The 17,013-nt window shown below is 53.2% G+C and overlaps 1 protein-coding gene across 2 annotated transcripts in view; it reads right to left on the bottom strand.

Moving 5' to 3' along the window:
* Positions 1-17,013, bottom strand: part of POLE (DNA polymerase epsilon, catalytic subunit) — a 46,927-nt gene that overhangs the window by 12,956 nt on the left and 16,958 nt on the right. For both annotated transcript variants that reach the window (XM_045457785.1, XM_045457786.1), the window contains 17 exons: positions 16,527-16,672; positions 13,608-13,756; positions 12,604-12,696; positions 12,267-12,411; positions 9,404-9,561; positions 8,842-9,037; positions 7,548-7,762; positions 4,948-5,050; positions 4,449-4,529; positions 4,206-4,328; positions 3,009-3,221; positions 2,549-2,758; positions 2,201-2,344; positions 850-990; positions 532-685; positions 344-450; positions 8-184 (listed from right to left, as the gene is read on the bottom strand). In XM_045457785.1, coding sequence (XP_045313741.1) covers positions 8-184; positions 344-450; positions 532-685; positions 850-990; positions 2,201-2,344; positions 2,549-2,758; positions 3,009-3,221; positions 4,206-4,328; positions 4,449-4,529; positions 4,948-5,050; positions 7,548-7,762; positions 8,842-9,037; positions 9,404-9,561; positions 12,267-12,411; positions 12,604-12,696; positions 13,608-13,756; positions 16,527-16,672 — 2,555 coding nt within the window. The remainder of the gene's footprint in view (positions 1-7; positions 185-343; positions 451-531; positions 686-849; positions 991-2,200; positions 2,345-2,548; positions 2,759-3,008; positions 3,222-4,205; positions 4,329-4,448; positions 4,530-4,947; positions 5,051-7,547; positions 7,763-8,841; positions 9,038-9,403; positions 9,562-12,266; positions 12,412-12,603; positions 12,697-13,607; positions 13,757-16,526; positions 16,673-17,013) is intronic.

The following is a 17,013-nucleotide window of genomic DNA, read 5'->3' as shown; positions in this document are numbered from 1 at the left end:
CACTCACCTTGTAGGCCAGCAGGAAGCGCTGGATGGCTCTGCAGATGGTTTTCAAGTCGGTTTCAGCCCGAACTTCAAAAGTGTGTTTGGGGGGAGGCAGGAGCTCGGGGCCCACCTTCTCCATCAGGAGGCTGTGCTCGGCGGTGTACAGGGCGCTGAGGCTGGGCATCTGGTTGCTTCGCACCTGGACAGTGGGGGCCGTGTCAGCCCTCTCCCCACGCAGGTGCTGCCGCAGGGACCCCTTTGTGGCTCCACTTCAAAAGCCATCACCACAGGCACCGGGGGCAGAGGCCCGTCCCGCCCAGGGGCCTGTCCCTCCCCGAGCCCCTCGCCAGGAACTCACGGTGTCCAGCACGAACACAGACGCCCTGCGCTGGGAGGGCACAAACAGGCCGAAGAGCGCCTTGTGGCCTTGCGCGTGGTGGTACAGGTAGAGGTGGCGGATGCTCCCTGCAGGGCAACACGGCCGTCACCCCGACGTGCGTGGGAGGCCGGGCCGGGCCGGGCCAAGGCAGCGGGCACACGTCCTACCTGGTTCCAAGTAGCTGAACTGGGCCAGAGAGCGCATCTCCAGGTGCTCGAGAGCAAAGGTTTCTGCTTCTCGGCCCGAAAGGTGTCTCACCAGCTGTTTATTGACCACACACACACAGCCCAGCTGCACCAGGGCCCGGAACAATAACGGAACCTGGGAGAGGGGTGGACAGGGCAGGGTGAGGCCACTGCCCGCGTGTCCTCAGCAGACACGCTGCTGGAGTTCACCGGGAAGGCGGCCCAGAGCTGGGCTGCTAGCCCGTCCACGCCATACGCAATTTTGCTTCCTCCACTCCATCCAGCTGGGCAGATGATCACCTGTGTCTCGTACACGCCCTCGATGTCTGGGGCCGACAATTCAGTGTTGATCTCGTTGACGTGTTCCTGATACATGTCCTCGGGCACCGAGTACTCGTAGAGGTTGTAGACCACGTTGGAGCGAGGAAGCACTCGACTGACCTGGTGAAACAGGGCGCCAGCCTGGTCACAAGGCTCACCGGTGACGTCTGTTGAACTCGCATACTCCGTGCATCCCTTAAATAGTCCTAGGGCTTGTGCAGCCGCAGCCACACGTGAGCCCCTCAGAGCCCGTCTCTCCTCACAGGTAAAACTAAACCTGGAAGCTGTGGCTGTAGGTTCAAAAAGCAGCCTGGGGCTTATGAAAAGCAGAGGAGCTTTGGGGCAGTGAGGGGAGCAGGTGTCCCCAGGTTATTTTCCTGTTGCCTGCCAGTCAGAGGACGGGTGTGGGGGAGCCAGAGAGCGGAGCAGAGCAGGGCACCCAAAGGGAAAACCTCCCCACAGAAAAGGTGTTCTCCAAGGTTACAATGCAGCATCGATCGCATCCAGGAAAGCGACAGGAATCCCAGACCATCTGTTCTCCGCCTTCACGCGCCCCGCCCTTTCCAGGGCCGCACGCCCCTGAATCCTGGTGGGGGCAGAGTCCCACCTTCTCCAGAAAGCCTCTGCAGTCTAGTCTCAGTTACAAACTCCCACATCTCGTCGCAACTAGACGTCAGCGCATTCCGCACGTCCCAGCACCCACTGCGAATTGCGCACGACGGCCTCAGTAAATGAGCTTCGGGCAGAACTAAACTAGCTGGACTCGACAGGCTAACCTACAGGCAGAACCCGGGTGTCAAGGGAACCTGGTGAGCCAGGGCTGGGGGAGGGGACGATCTGCAAAGGGTCCCAGTTTGTTCTGAGGGAGATAAAACGCTCGAGGACTGGCTGTGGCAGAGGCTGCAGGACGGGACGCACGGAAAGCCACTGAACCGCACGCTTTCACCAAGGGAACCCTGAGGCGTGAGAAGTCTGTCCAGGGAGGCTGCTAACATGAGAAGCGCCTATGGAAACAGACTCCAGCCACCGACACACGTCCCCCTCGTCCCTCCCCTGCTACACAGACATCGGACGTAAGAGGATGGTGCCCCCAGGACACCGGCAACTCCAGCCCCTGAGCGTTCGCACTGTGCCCGTTGCTCCCAGACACCGTTTCACTCCTCACAGCACCCCAAGAAGGTGCTCCGGCACACCTGAGCGTCACAGCTCACCAGGCTTTTGCGTCCACAAAGCCCCATCCTTTATGTGGCTCCCTCATCGCTGGGGACACCACCTCAGAGGCGGAGCAGACAGCTGACCACAGTGACCAGCAGCATCTGCTGCCCCGTACCTTGCGGTATGAAGGCCCCTCCTCGGCTTTAGCCACCCGCTGGTTAACATAGAACTGGCGGGGGATGTTCAGCCTGATGCAGTACAAGTCACTGCTGATGACGGCCCACAGCCTGAACAAGCCGGCCTGGCTGGTCTCACTGATCTGGAACGGAGAGAGCAGACCACGTGTCACCTCGACACAAACCGTGCTCACACTCCTGAGAGCTCTCCGGCACCAGCCCCAGTCACAGGGCACAAAAGTAACGGAGGGTCCCCAGGACCGTGAGCCGGCCAGACACCCCTTCCCATCGGCTGTGATGCTGCCCTTGGGGGGCATCCCACCCCCCAAACTGATGGCAGTCCGCACCTGCACGATCTGCCACGGAAGGTCCAAAATGCTGCGGGCGGCTCTTTGCAAGAAGCCCCCCAGCCCGGTGGCAGGCCTGTTGCGGACAGCCCCAGGCCGAGGGTCGCCCTCTGCCACCTCCAGACGCCGCCTCTTCTTGCGACCCAGGCGCTGCCGGGCCTGCAGCTGCCACTTCTTCTTGTGGAATCGGAGCCAGACCAGCCACTCTTCCTAGGGCAGACGGTGAAGCAAGTCAGGAAGAGGGGGCAGTCAACACAACCCAGGGGCACGCGGGAAAGCAGAAACAGCCTTGCACAGCAACTGCATTGCACAGCTTCCCAGCGCAGGTGTCTCTGGTGAGGAGCCTCTCACCCATGCAGGGCCCCGGAGCTACGTAGCAGACTCCACGGGAGACCTCAAGCTACAGCTCGGGCCAGGCTGCTGCCCCCGCCCCCTCCCACTGGCCACGTCGACGTGTCACCTGCGTGGTCCCGAGGGCCGGAGGCGGCCCCAAGATCTCCTGCCAGGGCACCGTCAGCTCCAGGTCCTGCGACTCCCCCTGGCTCTCCCAGAGGACGCGCTTCCTCCTGGTGGCAACAGGAACCACTGAGCGCCGTGGCTTTGCCAGGCCGAGGTCCTCCATGTCCGGAGCACCAAGGCTCTGTGTGCCTTCTGGAGCCTGGGCCACGCCCACCTGCAAAGACCCAGGAGACTGAAAACACCACCTCTAGAAATACACATGTGGGATCAAATGAATAGGCTAAGATACTTGTACACAAAGATGTGCATGTACTGACTGATCTGGTTCCAATTTCTAACAGCGAAAAGGTCAAATAGAAAACATCAGTCGAGTACGACTATTTTTCCCTTGTTTGCTCTGGGATTCGCTCCTTTTCGTAAGACAGAATAAAATACTGCAAAGAACAGGTCCTCTCTTTTCCTTCCCAGCCCCCAGTGCTCTAGCTTACAGTGTGCTTTTGGGTGGTGGGGAAAAAAACAATAGTAAAAATAAAGTTCACTTTGCATTTCCAGCAGCTGAGAATTTTTTTTTGGCTCCCCTGACTTCAGCTAAGCCCTTCATTGCACTGTCTTTAGTACTGTCTAGTGTTTCTACAGGTTTTTACTTCACAGTTTAGAAAATGGGAGTCCCAAGGCACACTGACGCACTGAGTCCCTGAGCCCAGTTACTGCTCTATTCATACAGAAAACAGTCCTTATCCCTGACAGAAGGCCCAAGGCTTCCTATGCCAGAAGACCCCCCCAGGTGGAAAGAGTTGTCTGTCAGGTACACAGTTTTATTTATTTATTTATTTATTTATTTATTTATTTATTTATTTCAACGTTTATTTTTTTTTTTTGGGACAGAGAGAGACAGAGCATGAACGGGGGAGGGGCAGAGAGAGAGGGAGACACAGAATCGGAAACAGGCTCCAGGCTCTGAGCCATCAGCCCAGAGCCCGACGCGGGGCTCGAACTCACGGACCGCGAGATCGTGACCTGGCTGAAGTCGGACGCTTCACCGACTGCGCCACCCAGGCGCCCCATCAGGTACACAGTTTTAGAAAGAAAGAAAAGAAAAGAAACACTCTAGACACTTGAATGGGAGCACCCAAGCCTGGGTAGCATGGGGCCCCCGCGAGGCCTGACGGGCATGGCTCGGCGGCCCTGGGCCCACTACCTGTCTCCTGCCTTCGAGGACAAAAAGCTCACTGATCTTCTTCTGCTTGCAGATGTCATTCTTCTCCAGAAGTTTCTTGTGCAGCCAGTCAGGGTGCTTGACGCGTGGCACCGGGTTCTTCACCTACAAGAAGGTGACACCAATCACTTACCAATCACTTGTCTGGCTGCTAGTAGGGGCCAGGCCCATGTTTCCATGGCTTCTGAGCCACATCAGGCCCTGTCTGCATGGGCGGGGCCTCACCTGCTGCAGGGCCGCAGGGATTGTGATGATCTTCTGTATGGCACTCCCTAGCCGCTCAATGTAGTAGTCCCAGTCCAGGATCTGGGTGCGCACAAGGAGAAACCGTAAGAGGAAAGCAGCAGCAGCCCCGTGCTCCACTCTATACTGAGCACCACACTGAATGCTTCCTGTGTCATACTTATCCCACCTAGAAATTCTGGGGCAAGAGGTACCCATTTCACAGAGAAGGAAACTGAGGCAGAATGCTTAAAGAAAGGTCTCCCAGGATGACAGTTAGTAGCTGGCTGAGCCAGCACAAGAACCCTGCACCAGAATCTAAGTGCTGCCCGGCACTAGTTTTTCTGGTTTTGTCCTTAAGTGGAACTACTTCCTCACCCACTGTGTACAGAGAGGAGGACATCGAGGGTGGAGACTCAGACAGAACGATGACCCGAGTCAGGGATGCTGTGCTGTCGACTCCTCCTCCCAAACTTCTCAGAGTACAGAAGTCAGCACTCACTGTCCGAATATCGAAGTCTTGGAGGGAAGAACTCTTAAGCCATTTCCGGAGAAAATGCTTCCTCACCATGGGCTCTGCCTGGAAAATGGCGAGTGGGATGGCCCTGGGTGAAAAGAGGCACAAAACTCACAAACACGGAAATCTCTCTAACTCTGTGCAGCGTTGACCACGTACATGTATTTCACATGGAAATAAGGACTTAGAACCTAGATTGTAACCTCTTTTATTTAATGACATTGTTTTGTATAAACTACAGCTAATATCTAATGTTTATCATATTCAATAACCAAATAATCCTTCACTGTATTAAAATACCACGGATTAATGCACGATCCCCCCACTGGTGGCCGTTTGGTCTGTGTCGTTTGACCACTGTTAACAGAGCTATTGCCAAAGCCCTCCCCTAAATTACATATCCGTGTGCGTGCATGTAATTAGACATTTCTAAAATGTTACTCATTGAGTAAGATACAGAAGAGTCTATCTGCTTTCCTGAAAGAATGCGCCAGTTTTCATGGCACTAGCAAGGCTACAGGGCAACTGTTAATACCTTTCCTTTCACTGGAGGAAACAGTTGTTCCTGTGAGTTTTATAAACACAAAGAAACTTAGAACACAACAAACCCCTGTGCACCTATCACCTAGTCCTATCAAACTTCATGCCTTCCCATTTTACTTCACACTTGAGAAAACAGATACAAGGATGAGGCCCTGTGCGGCAATCCTGACTGTGCTCACAGAGATAAACATGGCCCCTGTCTTGGCGTTTACCAATCCCACGCCTGCTCCCATACTACTCTTGTCCGTACGTATGTGTAAACAAACAAGAGCGTTGTCCATGTCTATAGACTGCCTGTGCCAGCCCGTGCATTTACCATGGAGCTGCGATTCAATCGTTCCAATGCCCGCACAGCATTTCACTGCATTAAAAACACATTTGCCCGTTTTCTGACTGAGGGACACTACGGCATTCCCAACGTGTGCTATTAAACACAATGTAAACCACAGGGGCAATCATCCAGGACACATCCCCAGACGTGCTCAATTGTGAGGGGAATCAGGCACCATCTAATGCATCATGCACTGCTGGCTTCTCCAAAGTGACTGTCACCACGCTGTGTACATGTGGGACAACTGGTGTTAACACACTTGTTTCCCAATTACAGTGAATTTGCACATCTTTACACGCACTGACCATCAACTTCACTTGCAAACTGCCTGTTCACAGAAGTTGCCTGCTTTCTGTGTTGCCATTTTCTTAATGATACACAGCAATTCTGCATTTTACTCTCCATGTAATCTGTTTTAGCCTTACACCAAATTCCTTCTTTTGTTAGAACTCTGGGAATTTCTTTTTAAGGAAATATTTGCTGTGTTTCATTCATTTGCTCCCCACCCCCTCCACTCCAGACCTTCCTAGCGTAGGTGAAAACGCGGGTTACTGACGTGTCTAGCTTTATCAGTTACCTACTGCTATACTACAACCCACCTCAAACTCCATGGATCGAAACAGTAACTGTTTTGGCTTATGAGCCTATGATTGAGGTGGTTCTGCCCGGGGTCACTTGTGTGGCAGCTGCTGCAGTTACCTGGTGCTGCCTCTGCAAGGGACCCCCAGCCCCTAGCAGGCTGACCAGGCAGCCAAAGGGCAAGAGCAGAAGCATGAGGCCTCCTGCAACCAGGGTTCACTTCTGCCACATTGCACAGGCCGTAGCAAGTCACAGGACTGCCCAGACTCTGTGCAAGGGAAGGAGTGTCATGGGAGGAACGAGGCCCTGTCACAAACGGTCACGGAAGCACTGCCGTGGCCATCTTTGAAACGTTTTCTCTTGTTGGTGCTTAGCACTTCCTCCATCTGCCCGCTGTTCTCAAGGCTTGTCCGCGGAACCACTTCTAGTCCCTGAGCTCTTGGTGGGAAATTCTGCCATGGTTATACAATGATTCGCAGGAAGAAAACCTATTGTTCTAGAAATCCATGCCCTCAACACAGTTTTTTCCTGTTCCATTCACACGGTCCCTGCACGGTTCAAGCAGCCTGATGAGCGACAGGGTGACAGGAGAACCACTGCTGACCCCGAAGATTCCGTAGTTGGGAGTGGAAGATGCCGTCTGACAGAACCCTTTGCTGTCACGCTGAACGTGTTTCAGAAGCTGGAAGACATTTCTGTCTGTCGGTAAAGAGAGCTGAGGCTGCAGCATTGGCAGTGCCATGGAGCCTCAGATGCTAGAGCATTCTGTGCAGCTCGCCAGAAAGACCTCTCCAGCCAGGGTGACAATGGTCTCCTCAAGGGTGTGAGTGATCCAGGGCCTGCCCTAGACCTCAACTGAACTGTGATGGCTCCCATCATAGCAACCCCGCTCCAATACACTCTCACATCTCTGTGCCTGCTGACTGACAGGGCACCCTCAGTCTAGGCCCCCACAACCCAGGTTCTGCAGGGGACCAAAGCCCAGTCCCTGTCTTCCACTCCTGACCATCCTGCTCTTTACAAGGAAGCTGACATCGCTACAAAGGGACAGAGGTCCCATAACAGACTCAAGCTTCCAACCCGAACATCCAAGACCGTACGGAATCCCTTCCTTAACCCCAGAAACCCTTACCTCTCTGTGACTGGAGAGCCCTCGGGCTTCCGGGAGATGATGTAGCGGCAGCTCAGCCCCGCGTCCTTCACCATCTGATCCCCCAGGAACTCAGCCAGGCGCTTGGCTGTGCTGATAGACGTGGACTTCTGCTCCCCATAATCTTCCAGCTTCCGAGACATGGAGCGGTTCTCAGATATCAGCTCAAACAGCTCAGAATCAGGCATGTTCGCGGCCTGGAGAGGCAACGAGCAGATCACACAGAAGGAACAGAGCGCTCTCCCAAGCTCACTGGGACATGTCCCCCGAGTAGCGAGCTTCTCCAGCCTGATGGGCTGAAGGCAGCGGTACAACACGGTTGTCTCATGCCAGTGAGTAGCAACGCTACAAATCCACACACAAAACCTTAAATTCCATTTTGTCGAACTATGTGGAAAACATTAAAAGACATTTACTGAGCTACTGACACCAAAGTTAACAGAAAAAGAGGAAAGACAGAATTAGTGATATTTTTCTCCTAAAACAAAAAGAAAACTAGGGAAAGGAGGAGCCAGGAAAAAGGAGAGACACTAGCCCCCTGGAGAGCCATGGGACTAAGAAGGGAGGAGTCGGAGCAGTCTGAGGACAAATAGCTGTATCTGTACCTGTGCACATGCACCCCTGACCCCCCGGCCCTGCTGTCCCACGTGCACACATCCCCGACCCCCCAGCCCTGACATCCTGGAAGATTTGTTTGGATCCTGTTTCGTGTGTTTTTCTCTCTTGGTGCTTACTCTCATGTATGGGCCAACTCTATAGAACAAGACAATATGCCTCAAGCTGCAGCAGCCCACAAAGCAAAGGAAGCCAGAAAAGCTCTAGAATATCCGTCCCAGTATTCCTTTCGCTTAGAAAACATTAAAATAGTGAAAAAAGCCTATATGATACCCAACATTTACAGATTAAATTAAGTAATGCAAACTTGACAAATACAGACTAAAGAGTAACAAATAATGATAGATCCCATGAGAAGGTATGTTTCAAGGTAAGCCAACACCGTCATTTAAATTGTAGAAATTGCATATTCATTAACAGGGCCTACAAAGTAAAAAAAAAATCAAAGAAGCTGACGGGATCACTGGTAAATTTTTCTCTTACAAATCCTTTCACTATGCTAGGTGCCTCCTTCCTGGAATTCTGTCACTGGGCACAGGGTCCGACCGAGAGGGACTGAGAGGCACCGACTAGGAAGTCCTGTTTCATCAGAATCAGCCCTGACTCACCCTGCTCGCCAGGAGCCTGCAGGACCCTCACGGCCAGGTGGAGGGCGGCTCACCTTACTGTACAGCACGTCCAGCCAGTAGTCAGCCACCTTGGCGACGGAGCCATACACTTCTTCTAGGGTGCTGCCCTTGAGGAAGGCCTCAAACACTGAGGACTGGAAGATTTTAATCAGCTGCAGCTCCCCCCGGCGTTTGATCTCGAAGCCCTTTAGCTCAGCCAGGGAACCGTCCTCGTTGAAGACAGCATATCTGGAATCATAGGCGAGCCCAGCGGTGAATGGGGGCCTGGGATGCTGGCTGTTAGTCACTGGCTCTCCACCTTCCCCTTCTCCGTCCAACCCTCCCCTCCAGCATGTACTAGGCAGCAAACATCTCCCCACCCTGAGGTTCATATTTCTGACATAAAAACAACATAAGAGGCTGCAGCCTGTAGAATGAGAATCTAGCAGGTGGAGAGCAGAGATGGCGGGATCTGTGTTGGCAACAGCTTTCCATGCTGAAACAAAAAGGTCAAGAAACAGAAGTAGTCCCATCTGGCCTCCTGGTCCACTTCCCGGATGGGTTGTTAAATCTCATTCATTTTCTCCCCAAGCACAAAGGCTGTGGGATTCCCACCTCTTCTTCAGTTTCTTGCCCTCTTCCTTGGAGGCTGGAAGGATCATGGCAAGGTAGGGTCCGTCAACCTCAAAAAAGATGCTGTTCTCTGAGCGGGTGACATAGGTGAGTGAGGCTGGCTCAGTCAGCTCCTGGTACTGATCATTGGTGAAGCCTTCCTGCAAAACAAGAGGAAGTGGAGGCAGCTTCACTCCTGACCATCCAAACCTCGAAGTGACCAGCTGCCTGTGAGGACTGACCAGACCAGCAAACTGGGGTTCTTCCATACAGTGGACACCACTCAGCCAGAGAAAGAGGCCAAGTTGTGACACATGTCAGAAGTGGATGAACCCAAACACATTCTGCCAAGCCCAGAAGCTTATACACCTTGTTTCCATTCACAGGACATTCTGGAAAAGGCAGAATTAGCGTTGCAAAGGAACATACTAGGTAGCCAGGGTCTAGGGGAAGAGAGGGAGAAAGGCTGGTGATAGAGGCAGCACTCGGGAACTTCTGAGGGGTGGAACTTTTCCATGTTCTCTGCGGTGGTGGAAACAGGACCCTGTGTGGCTCAAAACCCACAGAACTGCACTCTACGAAGAGTGAATTTTACTGTAAGCAAATTAAAAAGCATCCAACCAGGATGTCGGGCAACCCCAAGGGAAACTGCAGACTGGGACAAACAATCCCACTGAAGGGCCGGCTTCAGTCACTTTGGCAAACCTGGTTGTGACGAGGTAATACAGACTAAAGACAGTGGCAACTATACACACACACTGTGCCGTAGTCGGTTAAGTTTACGGCACACGGTGGCACGATCCTGAAGCCGTTTTACAATTTTACACACACACTAGTGAACAAATAAACATATTGAGAAAATGAGGGACATGCTTCTCACTGCAAGAGAAAGAAGTGACTAACGGAAAGGGGACTAGGTTGGGGCTGGACACATAGATGTGGACTCATGTCCTTTACGTACATACGTATGTTTTTTAAATGTTTTGAGAGAGAGAGAGAGAGAGCGCGCGCGCACGTGCGTGTGACAGAGAGTGTGAGTGGGGAAAAGGGGTGGAGGGGGAGAGGGAGAGAGAATCCTAAGGAGGCTCCATGCCCAGTGCATAGCCCAATGTGGAGTGTGATCCCACAACCCCGGGACCATGACTTGAGTCGAAACCAAGAGTCGGCCACTCAACTGACTGAGCCATCCAGGCTCCCCTTGCATTTCGTACTTTAAAGTGCACACACAGGGGCGCCTGGTGGCTGAGTCAGTTGAGTGTCCGACTTCGGCTCAGGTCATGATTTCACGGCTTGTGGGTTCGAGCCCCGCATCTGGCTCTGTGCTGACAGCTCGGAGCCTGGAGCCTGCTTCCAATTCTGGGTCTCCCTCTCTCTCTCTCTCTGCCCTCTCCTGCTCATGCTGTCTCTCTCTCTCTCTCTCAAAAATAAACATTAAAAAAAAAAATTAAAGTGCACACGCAGAGAAATAAACCTAGATGCATGCGTGGACAGCGCGATCAGGCATATACATATCTCCTAGCTCAATCTGAGAACGGCTAGAAGCAGTTACACCCAGCAGCAATGAGCATCTGCACTTGACCTTGGTTTCCAATACCTCTCCAATAAAAGGAACCTGGTTCCTCAGAGAAATGGCGGATTCCAGGGTGAGGACTAGGATAACCAAGATGAGGCTAGAGTGCCTTCAGGACCAAGAAGTAAGAAAGTGCTAAAGAAATAAATTAATTAAATTAAAAATGCCCCAAACCCGAACCACAGACCAGGGACACGTGTCAGGAACACGTAGGCAAATGTGAAGGAGGCCCTAGCAGCCCAGGAGGAATGGGCTGAGTCACAAAACACCAGGGCAGGCCTGGGTTGTAACCCAGTCTAACCAATATCGACGACGAAGAGAACTGCTGAGTGGAAAGAGGGGTGATACGCTTCCTTACAGAGGGATTCCAATAAATGTACCAGGACTGTTGGAAAGCGGGAGCCACCATTAGGGAACGTCATCGCAGAACCACCGTCACTTAAACCAGTGAAAATTAGGGAGACACAGGACATCTGCACAGTCTCAAGTATCTCCTCTAGGGTTCTTCAAGGCTCTGGTGGCTTTAACACATGGCCAGACTCTCCGACACCCCTGCCCGCCGGCGTAGGCTCGATGCCTCGCTCCAGCAGCAGTACAGGGCGGGGAGACAGCAGCTGTGCCTGGTGACCAGAAGCGCAGACCCTGACACCATGCAGCCAAAGAATCAAACACGGGTCATCTCACTAGCGTGCCTTAAAAAATGCAAATAATCTCATTTGATAAGATACAACCAACATGATAAGAAACAACAAACCCAAAGGAGGGGCAGCCAACAAGACACCTGAGCAGGGCTTACTGAAGACAGGGAGCTGCCAGCCTGGGGGGACTAAGAAGACAGGAGCCCTGGAGAAACCGGGAAATCCAAACAAAGACTGTGGCTTGGTTATGGGGCTGCGCCAACGTGAACTTCTTAGTTCTGATAAGCGTGCCACGGTTTATATATGTGAACTAACGTTAGAGGAAAGAGGCCGAAGCATATATACAAATTGCGTTTTACTTTTAAGACTTTTCTGTAGATCTGAAGTTACTTCAAAATACAAACTTAAAAGCGAAATAGTCTGCTGCTGTCCTACAGGGAACACAGACTCACTTGAGTGTGAGCACAGCATTTTCTGTATAGATCCTCAGGCTACAGAAGAATCTGAACGGCGTCAAGCAGGGTGACGTGACGTTAGGAAGGGGAACGTGCCAGTGTGACAGCCGATGCAGTACCCCCCGCCCAAATCCCCATCAGAGTAGAGACACTAAGAATCCAGGCCCAGAGATAGCAGGCCATCCCTGGAGACCCAGGCTCACCTTGACCATGATGTTTAACATGGCTCCAGGGTAGGAGATGGTCACCTTGGGTTTTTTTACACTGGTCGTCTTGATGACAAAGTTTTCAGGGAAGCTGTTGGGCAGGACGCACCATATTCCGTCTGTGTCCAGCTCTAAGGGTCTCCTTTAGAAAGAGAGAAACGAGGCCACGTGGAAGCTGGACCATGGCCTCCATGCAGGAAGAACCCAGTGTGAAGGCCCTTTCAGGCCGTGGACCCAAAAACACAATGCCCACATGCTCACTCCCCTTCTGTGCCCCCCAGCCTTCCCCCCCAGGCTGTCCACTCCCAGCAGCTGACCAGAGCACGGCGCTCACCCGATCTGCTCGATCAGTTCCCGCGCCTGGGTGATGATGTTGGCTCCCGTGAAGCAGACAATGCCTGCCATCTCCATGGAGTACCAGCGAGCCCTGAGGAAGACAGTCACAGCCTGGGGGTGGGGTGGGGGGGGCTCCCCGCAAAGGGTCCTTAGAGGAGGCCAGGAGGACACCGCGGAGGGGACGTCTGAAGTGGGGCAGGAACCGCGGCAGCACGGGCCGTGCCGAGGACACTCCTCCGCCCTGCTTCAGGGTGTGGGGCTGGAGGCGGCATGCTCTCTCGGTACCCGTCCAGATGGTCCCGTGCCCCGCCCCCCTCCCACAAGCCCTCTCCCTCTGTCCCCAGCTCCATCTCGTGCCTTCTCCATCTCCCAGACCCGAGGCTCATCCTCCGACTTCTCAGGGAAAGCACAGGCCCACAGACACCCTCAACTCCCCGCCAGACACCCGCCTCGTGGCCCCCAAACCAGGTCTCACCCGCAAGGTCAGGCGCCCAGAGGCCGGCCCCTCCCGGCCCCGCTTTCCTCCCCCTCATCCAAACCCAACAAACCCCAGCACCCCATCGTCCTCCTCCAGAGCCTCCATGCTGCTGCTCCTCACGACCCTGCCCACGGCGGCCAGGCCCCTACAGCCTGCTCTCCCCAAGGCCCTCACCCACCTGGCTGTACATCTCCATCAGAAAGGGCATCCATCTTGGCTTTCAGACCCCCCCACTCCTGGCCATCCTGACTTCTCAGACAGCTTTACACCCCCATGGCTCACGTGGTGCTTTTTCAGGACGGCCTAGACCCTCTACAGCCCCCAAGCGATGCCATTCACCAAGTCACATAAATACACTGGCAACTGCCAAATCACCGTCTCCAGCCAAGACATTCCGACAACACGTCTGTGGTCCCGATCCCTGGCAGTCCAGACGCTCTGGGTCAGCGCAGCCGGACGCCCCCACCCCCGCCCCGGCTCTCCCCCCGCGCTCCACGGAGTGAGGCCCTCGGCCGGGAGCCCACCCTTTGCGCATGACGTAGCCGTAGAAGGAGTTCAGGATGCACTTGTGTGCCAGCTGCAGGGAGTCGTACAGGACCTCCATGTTCTTGCAGCGCTTCGCTTCGGCGGCGTCGCCCACCTCCACGGCCGCAGACAGCTTCTTCTTCCACACCTGGAACCACACGCGCACCGATCACCAACTCGGCCCCTCCAGCTCAGTCTACAGTCCACGGCCCGGCATTCTCATATTGTGAAAATGTCAAATCTATAGAAACCTTCAAAATCCAATACAAGTGAAGACTATAGACACATCCGGAAAAACAACCGTTGATGCTCTGCCACGTTTCCTTATCCCGTTCTCTCTAGTGGCACAGCCAGATGAACAGGGCAGACATCGTGACCGACCCCCGAGAGACTCCAGCACATGGTTTCTTTCTTTTTTTTTTTTTTTTTTTTTTTAAATTTTTTTTTTCAAAGTTTTTATTTATTTTTGGGACAGAGAGAGACAGAGCATGAACGGGGGAGGGGCAGAGAGAGAGGGAGACACAGAATCGGAAACAGGCTCCAGGCTCCGAGCCATCGGCCCAGAGCCTGACGCGGAGCTCGAACTCACAGACCGCGAGATCGTGACCTGGCTGAAGTCGGACGCTTAACCGACTGCGCCACCCAGGCGCCCCTTTTTTTTTTTTTTTAATGTTTATTTTTGAGAGACAGAGCGACAGCGCGTGCACAAGCACACAAGTTGGGGAGGGGCAGAGCGAGAGGGAGACACAGAATCTGATGGAGGCTGCAGGCTCCGAGCTGTCAGCACAGAGCCCGACACGGGGCTCAAACCCACAAACCATGAGACCCTGACCTGAGCCGAAGTCGGACGCTTAACTGGCTGGGCCACCCGGGCGCCCCAAGTGTCCAACTCTCGATTTCAGCTCAGGTCATGATGCCAGGGTTGTGGGACAGAGCCTGTGTTGGGCTCCTCACTGAGTATGGAGGCTGCTTAAGATTCTCTCTCTCTGCCCCTCTCCTGCGTGCGCTCTCTCTCTAAAAAAAAGTAATAAAGTAATATAAAGAAAGAAACAATTCAGATATTTGTTGAATGCCTACTATGTGCCAGGTATTGTGTAGACTCTGAAGAACAAGACAGACACTTTTAGTGCTTGTCTGAAGAGAGAGAGAGAGGATAAGTAACTTAATAGTTAATTAACATGAAATGGTATGGCAGTTCCTCAAAAGGTTAAAAACGGAATTAGCACATGACCCAGCAATCCCGTCTGGGTGCACACTCAAAAGAATGACATCAGGGACTTCAAGAGATTTGCACACCCACGTTCACAGCAGCATTCTTCACAGTGGCCAAACCGCGGAAGCAACCCAGTGTCCGTGGACAGGGGGCGGATGCACACGATGTGGTGCGTACACACAACGGAGTACCATTCAGCCCCTGAAAGGAGATTCTGACACCCGCGACTACACGGACGAACCTGGAGGACACGACGCGAAGGGAAAGGAGCCGTCATAAGAGACAAACACCGCGTGACTCCACTTCCGTGAGAGCCTAGAGGAGCTGGACTCAGAGACCGAAAGTGGGATGCGGGGCTTGTGGTTAAATGGTGCCGAGTTTTAGTTCTGCGAGATGAAGAGTTCTGGCAAGGGCCGGGGGTGGTGGCTGCGTAACAGTGTGAACGTACCCAACGCCACAAAACCGTGCACTTAAAAACGTTAGGTTTTATGTCGCGTATCTTTTACAGTGATAAAGTCTATCAGAGCAGGGACCTTACTGAGTCCAACATGAAGGAAGGTCTTTCAGGAAAAACAACCCCATTTGCTTAAGTATAAAGCTACGATTTGTCATGACAACTGAGGTGGTTGGTATGTGTCTTCCCTGATCCTCCTGGATGAGCCAGGCCAGTAAATCACCCGAATTCGTCCCCATCGGAGGCTGGCAAACTATGGCCATACGGCCAATACCGTGCTCATGCAGCCTCCGCTTCTGCTCCGCTGCTCACCTCCCTGCTGCAGCGGACACGGCTCCGTTCCTATCAAATTTTATTTATAAAAAGTCTGCCCACCCATAGTCAGCTGATCCCTGCTCTAAATAAATATTTCAAAAGCAATCATTCAAAATAGTTTCAAGGCCTCAGGCCCTTAAATCCTCAAAACTAAAAATAACCGAGGGGCGCCTGGGTGGCTCATTTGGTTATGTGTCTGACTCTTAAATTTTTTTTTTTTTTTTAACGTTTATTTTATTTATTTTTTTTTTAAATTTTTTTTTTTTAACGTTTATTTATTTTTGGGACAGAGAGAGACAGAGCATGAACGGGGGAGGGGCAGAGAGAGAGGGAGACACAGAATCGGAAACAGGCTCCAGGCTCCGAGCCATCAGCCCAGAGCCCGACGCGGGGCTCGAACTCACGGACCGCGAGATCGTGACCTGGCTGAAGTCGGACGCTTAACCGACTGCGCCACCCAGGCGCCCCTTAACGTTTATTTTTGAGACAGAGAGAGACAGAGCATGAACGGGGGAGGGGCAGAGAGAGAGGGAGACACAGAATCAGAAACAGGCTCCAGGCTCTGAGCCATCAGCCCAGAGCCCGACGCGGGGCTCGAACTCATGGACCGCGAGATCGTGACCTGGCTGAAGTCGGACGCTTTACCGACTGCGCCACCCAGGCGCCCCTAGTTATGTGTCTGACTCTTGAGCTCATCCTAGGTCTTGGTCTCCAGGTCATGAGTTCGGGCCCCTCGCTGGGCTCCACACTGGGCATGAAGCTACTTGAAAACAAGAAACAAACAAACTCAAAACTGTGCATTCAATTACTTTCCAAACGCATGAGGCTGGGAGCCACACATCCTAACTGGAGAAGTCATGACTGTCCAGACAGCACCAAGCCAGGACTCTCATCTCAGAAACTAGACTGTTCTGACTTCACAAAGGTCAGACTCGCCTTGTGGAGACCCTTGAACTCATAGCGCCTGTCCCGGAAGGCGCGCACCGTGTCCACATAGAAGGAGTTCTCCCGCTGGCAGATGGTGGTGAGGCGCTCCTCCACCCTGGTCACGTGGATCTTCTTGTAGGCCTTCCGGCAGTAATCTGCGGCACAATTGAGAGCAGGGGAGCATGTGAGACCCCAAACAGGAGATAGCTGGGCCACCCGTACGTAGCCAAAGAAGTCAGGATAAGGCCGACACCAACAAATGAAGCTTCCCAGGTCAGTACGGAGGAGCACGAAACTCAGAGAGACAGTGCTGGTTTATCCTATCAAAGGACAGCCCAGTGTGAACGGGCCAAATTCAGCAAGAGCCCGGCAAGCAGAATTCATCATCCGAACATTCACTGAGGGAGAAATAAGGAAAGGGAGGCTAGGAAGAGATAGTTCACAGTGATCTCCTCTCTCATCTAGTGCAACATCTAGTTTAGATGACATCAAGCTG

The sequence above is a fragment of the Leopardus geoffroyi genome, chromosome D3 (genome assembly GCF_018350155.1).
Source record: "Leopardus geoffroyi isolate Oge1 chromosome D3, O.geoffroyi_Oge1_pat1.0, whole genome shotgun sequence".
Classification (NCBI taxonomy): Eukaryota; Metazoa; Chordata; class Mammalia; order Carnivora; family Felidae; genus Leopardus; species Leopardus geoffroyi.
Note: the sequence above shows the minus strand (reverse complement) of the source record. Positions and strands in the feature narration are given on the sequence as shown.